This window comes from Patella vulgata, chromosome 1 (assembly GCF_932274485.2).
Source record: "Patella vulgata chromosome 1, xgPatVulg1.2, whole genome shotgun sequence".
Classification (NCBI taxonomy): domain Eukaryota; kingdom Metazoa; phylum Mollusca; class Gastropoda; family Patellidae; genus Patella; species Patella vulgata.
The window spans coordinates 7,347,910-7,362,458 of record NC_065879.2 but is presented as its reverse complement, the minus strand read 5'-3'; the positions used below and the strand labels follow the sequence as shown (position 1 = coordinate 7,362,458).

Sequence of the window (14,549 nt, the reverse complement as noted above, 5' to 3'; positions counted from 1 at the left end):
AACCTTATTACTGTCGCAACCTAAATCAATCCGCGATGTTGATTTCCTGTCAAGACTGACGCCATTATTAAGTCTTTATATAATTAAATCATAAAATCCGAAAAGAACATCAGTCTCGCTTGAACTTCCATTAATAATCCTTTTACAGTGTCCCATTCTTCATTTCATCGACAGTTCTCATATTTCTATTTCAAGATGAAGATGATCCCTCCAGCCATCACGAAATTATGTCACAATTTCTGGAAAAATAACCCAATGAGTAGTTCATTCCGATGTCAATTTTGAGCGGGTAATGATAAAAGCTTTCTTTAACAGAAATAGCCGTTCAAAGGCACATCTTAGATTACTACACAACAAAAAGACTCTGAAATTACTCAAGTTCCATTTGCGATACTAATTAATTTTATTGCTTCATGTTGCAACATTACCTCGCGTTGGTATGTTGATTTCCTAATTAAATGTTAAAGGGACAATTTTGATTATGTTTTGGAGAATAAAACTGCTTAATTTCATGTTAAAAGCCCTTAAAGTCCTCTGCCTTAGGGCCAAGAAACTAAATCAATATATGTGGTACGTTTTCAAACAACATAAACCTGTCAGTCTTCATCTGGAAATGGAAAACGGTCTTCCAAACTGTATTATACGATGTCTGGATAAAACCAGACTTTCATTATTAAGCCAATTATTGAAATAAAATTGAACCATATATTATTTCCAAAATGACCTAGTTTGTTTCGAGTTTGACCCAAGTCTCTCTCTCTCTCTCTCTCTCTCTCTCTCTCTCTCTCTTATTAGCCATGCAAAGTTTGATATTTATCCAAAAAAGTAAATGACACATCTTTACTTTAACTACATCGCACTCTTGACATTAAACAACAGAAAATTACGCTTTTCTTTGATTGAGAGTCGACTAGAATTTGACCGTATTGTATTTTATTTCTGTAATTGAACTAAATGATTTTCGATCAATTACATCTATTAATAGGATATTGATCGTGAAATTGATAACCCCATTAATCCATTAGTCAGAGTCTTAAACGTGTCGATGGTGATTATCTGTTATAAATGTTCTACAATATGTTTTCAGAGGTAATCGTAAAGTTTCTAAATTTTTAATGGAAACGACATTTGATTTGTAGGGCTGTTACTAAGCAATCAGGTATCCTTTAGTTGCGTTGTTTAGCAGGAGTTTTTGTATTTAGTGTTTAGTTTCAAACCATTGTTGGAAAACTGTTAGAATCCATTGAGAATCATAAAAACCACTGGCCGAATGGTTAGCATGTGCATGCTGCATCATAAGGTCTGTCATTGAGTCAACTGGCGGGGTTTCGATTTCCCGGTTGTACTTGACAATGAGTAGGGTCGCCTGTCCAACCTCGTGTGTTATCTCTGGGTCCTCCGGTTTCCTCCCACTGCTAATTAAAGAGCTCTACACGCAAGCAAATTATTGAAATAAAATTGAACCATGTGTTAGTCCCGAAATGACCTAGTTTGTGTCGAGTGGATGTTAAACCCCATTTCTCTTTCTCTGTTGTGTAGTTTAAAGGATCTGTCTTCCGCTAAAACAACACAACTAAATGATACCCACAAGTTGTAATAAAAATAGTTGAATTATAACAGACGCCATTAAGTATGTCCATGCACCATATCACAAATGTAAAATATAGAGAGAGAAATCGGGTTTAACGGACACAAATCCGGTCATTTTCGGATGAAAATATGGTGCAATATTATTTAAATAATTTGCTTGCGAACATGTGTCTTTTAGCAGAGGGAGGAAACTGGAGGAACCTTGAGAAAACCCAGGAATTTGGATTAAAACCATGCCACTTGACTCAATTACAGGTCTTGCAAACTGAAGTGCATGAATTAGAGCTCTCTCAGAGAGAGAGAGAGTTTAACTTCCACTCGACACAAACTAGGTCATTTTGGGACTAACATTTGGTTCAATTTTATATTTGTATGCGCGTAGGGGGTCTATGGCAGTGGGTGGAAACCCGAGGACCTGGAGAAAACTCACAAGGTTGGACAGGTGACCCTACTTCTTGTCACGTACAACCGAGGAGTCGAAACCACGCAAGTTGACTCAATGACAGACCTTATGATACAGCGCAAGCGAATTAGTGAAATAAAATTGAACCATGCATTAGTCCCGAAATGACCTAGTTTGTCTCCATTTCTCTCTCTCTCCGTAGCTCTCAACCACCCAACACCCCAACTACATATATAGGAAACATGTTGTATTATGTTTTGACATAGCAATGACAGTGATTAATTGAAGTCTATTTATGCCATATAAAGAGGAATGATATTTCTTTCAGCATTTATAAAGGAGTTTGAGAATTTCCGTCTCGATGGCAATTGTAAAATACATAAAAATGTAAACCATTAAGAAGGTATAATCAATCAAATGAAATATTTATCGGTTCTTGTAAATAAAAGAAGTTCAGTAATGCATCAAAATGACAAATTATTTAAAAATTTTTGTGTTCATTACTCATTTTCTTACACCGGATATGAAATAGAAAATTAAAAAAAATAAATAAAAAAGAAATATTAACCCTTTATCAATATGAATATTGCAATTGATTACATAGGTTCCTTTATAAAAATATAAATAATAAAGAAAAGCGATATATTACATACCCTTATACCCCTGGACAGCTCCAAACCATCTGAAAATACTGCTTCATATAGGCTGCCACAAGAGCACAAGATTTGAGCCGTTTCGCTTGATCCAAGAGCTAAAGGGTTAATAAATTATATCGATGGAGGAGAAAACATTGGGCTGTAGGATAAACTGGGGTAAACCAGAGGCGGTGGTAATTCAGCCGAATATTGAATATTTATTTAAAAAATGATGAAGCAACAACTGAAAAATAAATAAATTATATTAATAAAATAAAATCATATTTTTTATTTTTTGTCAAAAAAATGTTTCTTTTTCGTACCTTATATAAAGCCCAAAATAATATCAATGGCACGGAAAACACAAACTTGGAGTGTGTGTATGGGAATTTTGGCTAATGTTTTTTAAATCTTGCAGAATATAGAAGTAGGCCTACTTCAGATTTTCATACAACCTGAAGCTCTCATCTCGATCCATAGGGCCTAGGCCTACTGTGTTGTGTGCCGTGTCCGCAGATTTGTCTGATTGGTGTCTGGTTATTTGTGTGTGGTGTAATTCTCCTTCACTTACTATTATATCACAGAAATGGTTTCCTCACCTGATGTATTTTTCCTTCCATCCTGCACCACTGACAAGGGGAAACCATGTTGCAAAACCCCCTAAACAATTGCTTAAAAACTTATTGAAGAACAAACTCCAGTGTAATCAACAGAGACCAAACCTGTTTTTTACCAATTGAATTTTCAGAAACTGAAATATTTATGGGTGTATTTTTTTGTATTTTTCAGTTCACCGGCATCCGATTTAGCTGCCAGACGAGGAGTGTTCAGCAGACGACATTATGGTTCCGTGGAATTGGTAAGATATTTTGTACACATTGATTGGCGACATGACAGATGGTTGTTAGGGGGATGGGAGAGGGTGTGGCTTGTTCAGGGAGGGGGAATTGTCAGATTCTTAAATTCATTAGCTCAAAATGGACGAGTCAAGTCAATGTAGGCATTTCTTTCAAGAACCAAGACATTAGCATTATCTTTAAGAATGTAGAGTCAGTGATTTTTTTAATTTAACATAGTTAGCTGATATATATATAGGCTTGATTTCATAGCTTCACATTCAGAATTTATATTAACTGCCATTACCGGGGATATTTACATCGGATAAGAACTTTGTTGTTTGTATTATTTGTATGCCATACTGTAAACCGAATCGATAAATACTTCCATGTCTAGTCAGTTGATAATCACTTGTGTTCCCAAAGCCCAAATTATTTTTTAATCTACAACTTTGGAACCCGACAACCAGCAAAATAACTTTTATATAGACGGTATTGGGAATTTCTGTTGATTAAATCAATGAATGTTCCAGAAAGAAACATTTATAACATACATCGCATAATGATAATAGCTTCAATATATTCGAAGTAAATACACCAGAAAAGTTGTATCAACTGTTTTGATTGGTCTTGCACAAACCTAGTTGACCAATAAAAACAATTGTCAATAACTTAATGCTATTATAGTTTGTCAATGATTAATGAAGTAAATACACCAGAAAAGTTGTATCAACTGTTTTGATTGGTCTGGCAGAAACCTAGTTGACCAATGAAAACAATTGTCAGTAACTTGCTATTAGATGTTTAATGAGTTGATAATGCTTGTAACCACCGCTTCAATAATATGATCTTCCCTTCACTTATTTCTCTGGCCTTGGGTTAATCAGGGAGAATATCCGACGTAGCCTATTTGATTTTGGGGCAAAGGTTTTTCAATGGGAGAAACAGACATAATATTGCACCCATTAAAAATTACAATTATTTGATGATTGGTTTTCAGGACAGCAGTAGCAAGTTACGGGTATGATTTTCGCCTACTAACCCTTTATTCATTTTACTAACCCCTTTTTACTATGAATGACCTTATTAGCTAGAATGAAAAATGCTGCTAATAATACTAGTAGAGATGGGATACAATGTTCTGCTACTAATAACCAGGCCTGGAAATAACGGTTTTTGATGTACCTGACAAAATGTCAGACACTAATGAAATAGTACCTGACATTTTCAACTTAATGCTGACATGTATTAATAATATCAATAAAAAAGACAAATCAGGGCCGGACAAATTGACAGGCAATAGACGTTTTGTGCCTGACAAAGCCTGAATCTATGCCTGACATTGTCTGTGACTGGTGCCTTATTTCCAGGCTTGCTATTAACCCTTTGTGTGATTTAACCCCATAGCTAGATATCAAATAGATTATATTAAATGGGTATGGGATAGTTTTGATATTCTACTGCTAACCTTTGATTTGATCCAAATCCCTTTTTCTGTGAGTAACCCCATAGTTAGAAATTATGATTGTGGTTATGGGTATCCTATTAAAGGATAATATTGGTGTCAATCATTATCACATATGTGATAGAACTGGGCTACTGTTAAAGGACAATATTGGTGTCAGTCATTATCACATATGTGATAGAACTGGTTAAACACATTCCAAATATAATTTTAACACCGAGATCATTGCTACGATAGATGCGTAATGGGAAGTGACGAAACGCAAAAGGAAAACATGAGTTATCCTTCTATATAACTGACGGAAGTGACAAGTGATAACAGATACAAGGGCGAATTTCTTCTCACTAATAATTCCTTCAAAGATCAAAAGTTGTTATGTGAGGCTGTGATATCTGATAATTCAAAACAGTAATCGAATGTCACTAGATAAGGGAAAACAAGAAAAATAGAAATAGTCCATACATTTCCTTGTTTTTATTCATTCTATGCTTAATAAAAACATGGTAATGCACAAGGGGGGGGGGGTGAATGGTTAGCATGTGTGCGTTGTATCATTAGGTTTGTCATTAGGTTTTTCAAATGGTCTGGTTTCGATTCCCCGGTTGTACGTGACAAGGAGTTGGGTCACCTGTCCAACCTTGTGGGTTTTCTCCGGGTCCTCCGGTTTCCTCCCACTGCTAAAGACCCCTACATGCAAGCGAATTATTGAAATAAAATTAAACCATGTGTTAGTCCCTAGTTTGTGTTGAGTGGATGTTAAACCCCAATTCTCTCTTGGTGCAATTCCCCCAAACTGGATCCCTGCATTGGCCGAGAAAGTTCATCCAGATTTTCCGGCATGGTTCTCGCATGTCAGTGATGCAGGGCAGAGGGGCTGACAAGGACAGCTGTCTAGTCGTTCGGATGGGACGAAAAACCGAGGTCCCGTGTACACATTGGCGTGCACGTAAAAGATCCCTTGACAGTTGGAATTCGATATAAGAGTAGGCCGTAGTGGCGCTGTCCGGGCAAAATTTCCCTCATAGCACACTGTATGGCGTATGCCCGTCTTCATTAGCCCAGTTCGGAGCAAAACAGTAGGACGTTAAACCCCATTTCATTTTATTTCACCCCCAAACTGCCTTTTCGCCTCTAGTTGACTTAAGCCCATTTTACGATATGCAACCCAATAGATATACTAGTAATGGCGGTGAAAGCTGATATAAGACACAGCTCACTAATGAAGGGCGAAAGTTATGTTTAGTCTTTTTATCCCTTTCCCTCCCCCCCCCCACCTTTTGCATGGTGATTATTGTTGACTTTTTGGTGTGGAATCAGGTTTTGGTGAATATTCATCATTTGGAGACGGAAGGATACGTGAGTTGAGAAGTTGGTTAGGTTGAAATGTTTATTGCTCCATCCGTGGTAGAAAGTGTTCTACCCAATGAAAATTTGGGAAAAAGTTAAAGCCAGTCTAAGAGACGAGAATTAACATTAAAGTCAATGGGGGGGGATATCATTGGCCATATGTGCACCTACAACTAACCTTATATGTTATCTAATCCCATCTTGCTAAAATAATCTTATAGCCATAATGAAATACTAAAGAGGTTGAAAATGGGTGTGATTGTTAATTACTAAATTAGCCTCCTTCTAATGTGCATAGAGATAGAAACAGGTATGCTATTCTTCTGCAAATAACCCTTCATGTGATTTTAATAGAATTTTTCTTTGAATAACCCCATGCTTAATAACATGAACATGAAAACAGGATTTCGCGTTGACCTGTGCCTTCTAAGTAATTATCTGGTAACAGCGTGAGGGTGACTCCAGCAGGTTTTTAGATCAGGATATATAGCTTGACGATCTTTGTCTCGAATATATTGTGATTATCCTATTATCTGCAAGTGCAAACCATATGATAAACTTACAAAAGTGTTGTAACTAGATGGATCTTGTGAACTTTAGTGAGGGAAGAATTTAATTTGTGGAGTGCTGTCATACACATGGTCAATTAAAAGCACATTTTAAGATTTTGTAGTTGGATTTCGTTCGCCTTCTGATCTTGGTTGTTATATTTTGAACCAAAAACTCTGGCAAACTATTGTTCCAATTGTAATTGGGTAACAAAATGGCTTTTTATACTCCCACATCTTGGTTCTGAAACTGCCTAACAAAATGGCCACTCCTTGTACGCAAATAGTGTAAAAGTAGGTAATACCAAGGTTTTGGACTATCTATAGGTCACAATTTTTATCATATTTTGATGAAACTTAAATTATGTTTATATGCTCAACAGATCTAGGTTACTGTAGATATTCATGCATATCAGACCTTAACTTTCTATATTTTAGCCCTTGATTGTCCTGAAAAATCAGGTTTTTTTAGCTTGTTCTCTGTCCTTCTCTTGCAGAATGTGGATTTGTCTTGCCTGGCGACTGCTTAAGTTTTGTCTAATCTTACTGCTATGCACAGTTTCCATCTCTCATCCTTCGTATCTTAAGCAGAACCATTTTTTAAAATCTGTTTTGCTCTAATGTTGAGGGAGCCACTGGGGCTCGGTGTGTAGGAAGGATGTTGGCTCGACAACCTGGAAGTCCCATTTTTGATCCCCGCATTGGCCCAAAAAATTATCATGATTTTCTGATGTGGTTCCCAATTGTCAGGGGTGTGGGACGGAGGGTCTGGCAAAGGATAATGTATAGTTGTTTGGAAGGGATGGAAAACTGATGTCCCATGTGCAAACTGGAGTGCACATAAAAGATCACTTGACAGTTGGAATTTGAAAAATAAGACGAGACTGTTGCGCCTCTGTCCGGTCAAACTTTCCCTCATAGCACACTACATGGCATATGTCCGTATTCATTAGCCCAGTCGGAGCAGAACAGTAGGACGTTAAACCCCATTTCATTTCATTATCCCATTCAGAGCAGAACATTAGGACGTTAAACCCCATTTCATTTCATTTGTAATGTTGATCTGTCCAACTGACAGTTTATGTAATAAAATGGCAACCATGGCCACAGTTTTTTGTTACAAATTTAACATCCAATACATAATACATCATGTTATTGACAGATTGAAATATATAAAAAAAATTACATATGAACTAGGTGTAATAAAAAAAAAATTATAAACATAAAAAAAACTTTTTTATTACTTTTATTTAATTTATTAAAATCTGTCTAGCCATCTTTATATATGGCTCTTGGTTAAACCGCAGAGCGTCAAATAATTATTTCTAATAGTTTTACTGATAGACGTTTATTTTAGCCTCATAAGATATTCTCCAAGCGTGCGAGATGAAGTCAGTTAATATGGCTTGGGATTTAGGGTAAATGATTTTGAGTATACAGATTTGTGTAGCTTATTCACACTGTCATTTCTACAATAAATAGTGTTGTTTTGGACGTAGAGGGGTTGCGTGGCCGAATGGTTTACACATGCGTTGTGGATCATAAGGTCCGTCATTGAGTGATATAACATGGTTTCTATTCCCTGCTTGTACATGACAAGGAGTAGGGTCACCTGTCCAACGTCATGGGTTTTCTTCGGGTCCTGCGGTTTCAACCCCCCCCCCCCACTGCTAAAGGCTGCTCGCAAGCAAATTGAAATAAAATTGAACCATATGTTAGTCCCGAAATGATTCAAGTTTGTGTAGAGTGGACCTTAAATCTCTCTGTGTTTTGGATGTAAGATAAGCTTACATGTGACACTAATATTTGTACACCTATAGACAGTTGATAAACCCTTATTTTTTCAGAGAATCACTGTGGCTTAGTAGAGAGAGAGAGAGAGAAATGGGGTTTAAAGTCCACTCGACACAAACTAGGTCATTTCGACACTAACATATGGTTAAAATTTGGTTCAATAATTTGTTTGCCCGTAGGGGTCATTAGCTGTGGGAGGACCCTTAGAAAACCCACATAATTGGACAGGGGTCCAAACCACACCATTTGACTCAATTACAGACCTAACAATCTAAAGTACATGTATTAACCTATTTAACCCTAGAGCCAATTAAAAGATTAGCTACCTACCTCTAAGCTCATTAAATCAGCAGAGCCCATCTCCCTAAGCCAATTAGTGGATTATTGTTAATCCTAATACCCTCTACAAAATTGCAAATAACTAAAAAAATATTTTCTATACAAAGAAATGTACAGATTGTGGTGTTCTCTCCAATGATATAAAAATCAATTGTACAAAGTGGCAATCATATTACTATAAATAATATTTTAAAGTCAGTTCCACTCAAATTGTGACTTTTCTCATGTCATAATGGTAAAATAACGTAAACAAGTATTCCATCGCTATCGGCATGTGACATTTCTGCCTTTGGATATATGGCGGGAATTGTCATCATCTTTGCTACATTCGGTAATCGCGTCTAAAAACAAATTAATGAAATTATCTTTAAAGCAAAAATTAATAATTGTACAAGAAAAAATGAATTTGAAACCCAATTATCAATTCAAATATGGTTGTCATAGAAACAAATGAAATATGGAGTCTGGAACAAAAAAGCATTGTCTATAACGTTATACAATGATTTTTTTAAAAATGAAGTCGTGTGATTGTCTTTTAATATCAGCCGGAATCTCACTTTGTGAAACTGAAAACTTAAATGATTATTTTTATTTTGGATTCCATAAAATTTTGTATTGTATTCAATTACTTTTATTGAAATTCTGTCTTCCTTAGCTCAGTTGGTTCAATTTTATTTCATTAATTCGCTTAGTGGGAGAGAAACCGGAGAACCTGGAGAAAAATCACGATGTTGGACAGCCGACCCTACTCCTTGTCATGTAGAAGCTGGGAATAGAAACCAAGCCACTTGACTCAATGACAGACCTTATGATGCATTGTGCACTCGTTAACCATTCGGCCCCCACCTGCATTAGAAGAAGTGATATATTTGACATGCTCGTGCTGTACAGATGCATCTAAAGGCCAGTTGGGAAAGTCATTTTCGTACAGAAAATTTCTCAGTGATGCAGGACAGAGTACCCGGCAAAGAACATTTTGCTAGTCATGCAGATGGGACAAAAAATGAGGTCTCTTGTACACACGAAGAGTAGGCAGAAACTGTCTGGACAATATTTTCTTTATGCCCAAGTCCCAAGTTCACAAAGCATTCTCAGACTTGCGTTAAAAATATACTCAAAATTGTTCGCCTTATTTTAACTAAAATATAACCCTTTATAAAACTTTTTTTGTTTTAATGTATCAAATACATCAATAAGAAACTATGTGCAAAGATTTGTGTTTCTGGATCAAAAGTATTTCTCATAAACAGTGATTGAAACTTGAGTAAATTCTTAATTGAAGTCTGAGAATGTTTTATGAACTTCGGGCATTTTGTGCAGAAAAGTAGGCTGTTAAACCTATTTCATTTCATTTCAGACGGCAAGTTAAATTCCTACACCACATATTGTAATTAATAGTAATTTGTGAACCGGCAATATTCCTAAAGCTATCTATCTTTACTGCTTCTGTAGGTTTTTTTTTTTTAGTTTTCCTTTTTTAAAAAGCTACTTTGCACGAGATTAAAGTTTTAGCATGTCAAATTATTTTCTAATTTGAACGGATAGTGTAGGTAGTTGTATGAAATGGGTTGTTTAAAAAGATTACATCAACTCATTTAGAGAGTGATGAATCTGAAATCAATAGTGAATCATGTTACCTCGTCTTTTTCTACACTGACTACAGATGTGGTTCTATTGAATTGATGGGAACCTCTAGGTTATAACCTCACATACTAGTACAACATGAAATGTTATATATCCATGTTAGAAGTAGTATATCTGGTGTGCTAGAAAGAGTATATACACAAGTCCAACATAAAATGTTATATATATCCATGTTATAAGTAGGCCTAGTATCTGGTGTGCTTGAAAGAGTATATACAAAAGTAGCACATAAAATGTTATATATCCATGATAGAAGTACTATATCTGGTGTGCTAGAAAGAGTATATACACAAGTCCAACATAAAATGTAATATATCCACGTTAGAAGTAGTATATCGGGTGTGCTAGAAAGAGTGTATACACAAGTCCAACATAAAATGTTATATATATCCATGTTATAAGTAGGCCTAGTATCTGGTGTGCTTGAAAGAGTATATACAAAAGTAGCACATAAAATGTTATATATCCATGATAGAAGTACTATATCTGGTGTGCTAGAAAGAGTATATACTCAAGTCTAACATAAAATGTTATATATCCATGATAGAAGTACTATATCTGGTGTGCTAGAAAGAGTATATACTCAAGTCCAACATAAAATGTTATATATCCATGATAGAAGTACTATATCTGGTGTGCTAGAAAGAGTATATACACAAGTCCAACATAAAATGTTGTATATCCATGTTAGAAGTAGTATTTGATGTTCTAGAAAGAGTATATACACAAGTCCAACATAAAATGTATATCCATGTTAGAAGTAGTATTTGATGTTCTAAAAATAGTATATACAAAAGTATAACATGAATGTTGCTAATCTGAAGTAAACAAAATACATCAAAAATTGAGCAACTGGCAAAATATTAAAAAAGAGAGAGAGAGAGAGAGAGAGAGACTTTCGGGACTAACATAAGGTCAAATTTTATTTCAATAATTTGCTTGTGTGTAGGAGTCTTTAGCAGTGGAGGAAACCGGAGGACACAGAGAAAACCCACGAGTTTGGAAAGTTGACACTACTCATTCTCACATGCAAGCTGGGATTCTTCAAGTGATTTCAAGCATAAATGCTACTGACTCAGACAGTAACATTTTTAATTCCAATGATCAGACCTCTGTAAATTTTTGATGCAGTGTTGTTCTTAAAGCTATACAAAAATCAATTTCAAACTTAATGAATAATTAATAAGACAGAGTCATGCATGTCGGTAGTTGAGCACTATATCATACATTTTAAATAACCCGACAATCACCACCTTCAGAACATGACATAAACAAAAAGAACCGCAAGAGTGAAGTTATTGATCTTAATTTTAAATTCACAAAAATGTCTGGGACGGATGTGTGGAGACAGCTAAATATCAAATAAACATAACAAGATAGACTTTGAAGTTTTGAAGTTCAAATGATTATTTTCTAGCTTTACTTGAAAGTGGGGGAGGGTTGGATGGTCGATTGGTTAGCACGTACGCGCTGTATGATAAGGTCTGTCATTGAGTCAACTTGCGTGGTTTCGATTCCCCAGTTGTATGTGACAAGGAGTAGGGTCGCCTGTCCAACCTCATGGGTTTTCTCCGGGTCGCCTGGTTTCCTCCCACTGCTAAAGACCCCTACGTGCAAGTGAATTATTGAAATAAAACTGACCCATATGTTAGTCCTGAAATGACCTAGTTTGTGTCGAGTGGAGTTAAACACCATATCTCTCTCTCTCTCTCTCTCTCTCTCTCTCTCTCTCTGTAGAAAAAGTATGCATATCATGTCTTGTGCACAACACTTGTCACTGCTTAGAAATGAAATGGTGCTTTAATGTCTTATATTTCTGTACCGACTACTGGTAGGTCAATGAAGACAAGCATATGCACACTGCTTACTCAGAGTGAATTTTGCCCTGGCAGGACTAATGCCAGATTTATCATTGTGCTTAAGAATGCTAAAGTACAGGCCCTGTTATCCAGGGAGTCCCCTATCTTCCCTGATATTTCAAAAATTTGCCTAACACTTGCTGAAAATAAATTTTGACCAAGTAACATGTAATATTTTAGCTACTAAATTTTCTGAGCATGTATGCCGAACTACCTGTGTAGGCATACCGGGCCCACGTCCTTCAGGGCCCAAGGAAGGGACCTCATAACTTAACTAGCACATAGGGCTTCATTTGTCTAAATTCAGACACTGCCCAGTACCTTCTGGTTTGTATCGAGCCAGCTCAGTTTTCACAAATCCTCACTAGTTATAACTGTCTAAGAGATATGGTTTAGAACAATAATTGCTGTGAGTGAAATGGTGCCCTGATTCTTGAGGGGCACTTGGATAATTGTGAGCTGGATTCATACTCACAAAACGACTGTGAGTGCTCAATACTTGTAGCTATCTGGAGAAATGTCTTGGACCAACACTTGAGATGCTGGCTGGTTCATCCTAAAGTATTTTTCCATTACTGTTGATCAATATTCAAGGAAATGGAATATATACCAGGGAATTGTGTGCTTTATTTGTTTCATTGATTTTAAATACCTTCTAAATCCCATGAGTCGCCTGGGTTTTTTTTGCCGCAATGAAGAAGTTTGATTTAAAATTCTTTACTTGGTGATGGTTAAACCGATTGTTCCTCATGAAAAATTGGGATCTGTTATTTAGTATGGGTGAGAAAGGAAGCAGAGGCTGCGTAAGGGGGGATGGCTGAAGCCAGGGTCCGCAGAAATTGACTTATATTGTTGTTTCTGAATACTTATAAATTTCTGGCAAACAGAGAGAAATGGGGTTTAACGTCCACTTGATACAAACTAAGTCATTTCGGGACTAACACACGGTTCAATTTTATTTCAATAATTCACTTGTGCGTGGGGGTCTTTAGCAGTGGGTTGAAACCGGAGGACCCGGCGAAAACCCACAAGGTTGGACAGGCGACCCTAGTTGTTGTCATGTACAAGCAGGGATTCGTATCCAAGCTATCTGATTCAATGACAGACCTTATGATACAACGCGCATATGCTAACCATTTAGCCAACCAACCCCCCTTCTGGCATAATGATAATGAATATTTTTTTCACAGTTTATAGACGCCAGATTGTTAGTGATCATTTTTAAGGAAGAATCCCATACAACCTTAATCAGTCTTTGCAAAGAAGAGGTGTTACTTGAGATTATGGAATAGAAGTTTCCTTTAAATTGAAAGGTTGTACATCGAGAAATTAATGTATCTCCATTTTTGTCGTATACCCTCCCCACCCCTTTTCTCAAGAAAAGGAAACCAACAGATTTTGTTGTCGTATCTTTAAAGGTGTTTTATATAAGATTTAGATACATTAAAGGGGCTGGCGTTCTTGCCATACTAGACCAAAAATTGATATTGAAAATATAATTGAAATTACATTATTCTGGGTGAATTAATGACCGTTTATTATCATAGCAATGGGGGGATCACATGGCTAAGTGGGTAACACGCTGGCTCACTAGCCTGGAGGTCGGGTGTTTTCGATCCCTGCATTGGCCGAGAAAGTTCATCCAGATTTTCCGGCGTGGTTCCCCCTTGTCAGTGATGCAGGACGGAGGGCCTGACAAGGACAGCTGTCTAGTCGTTCGGATGGGACGAACAACCTTGGCAGTTGGAATTCGATATAAGAGTAGGCAGTAGTGCTGCTGTCCGGGCAAAATTTCCCTCATAGCACACTGTATGGCGTATGCCTGTCTTCATTAGCCCAGTTTGGAGCAGAACAGTAGGACGTTAAACCCCATTTCATTTCATTTCATCATAGCAATGGTACTAGATAATCAAGTCTTAAGTGTCAATTATATCCATTTCATCCTTAATTTTTCAACTCTCGCAGGTGTTCTAATCTATTTGAATCTCAACCATCCGATTCTCTAGAGAGTTAATTAATTATAGACTTGTCATGTGCATAAATGTCTAAATAATAGTTTTTAAAATACAGATGTGACGTCATCTTTTGA

General features: G+C 36.5%; 1 protein-coding gene across 1 annotated transcript in view; it reads left to right on the top strand.

Annotated features, from left to right (window-relative positions):
• The window catches only part of LOC126815015 (GTPase-activating Rap/Ran-GAP domain-like protein 3), an 82,371-nt gene that overhangs the window by 30,128 nt on the left and 37,694 nt on the right, over positions 1-14,549 (top strand). Inside the window, exon 2 of the mRNA XM_056103094.1 lies at positions 3,418-3,487. Coding sequence (XP_055959069.1) covers positions 3,418-3,487 — 70 coding nt within the window. The remainder of the gene's footprint in view (positions 1-3,417; positions 3,488-14,549) is intronic.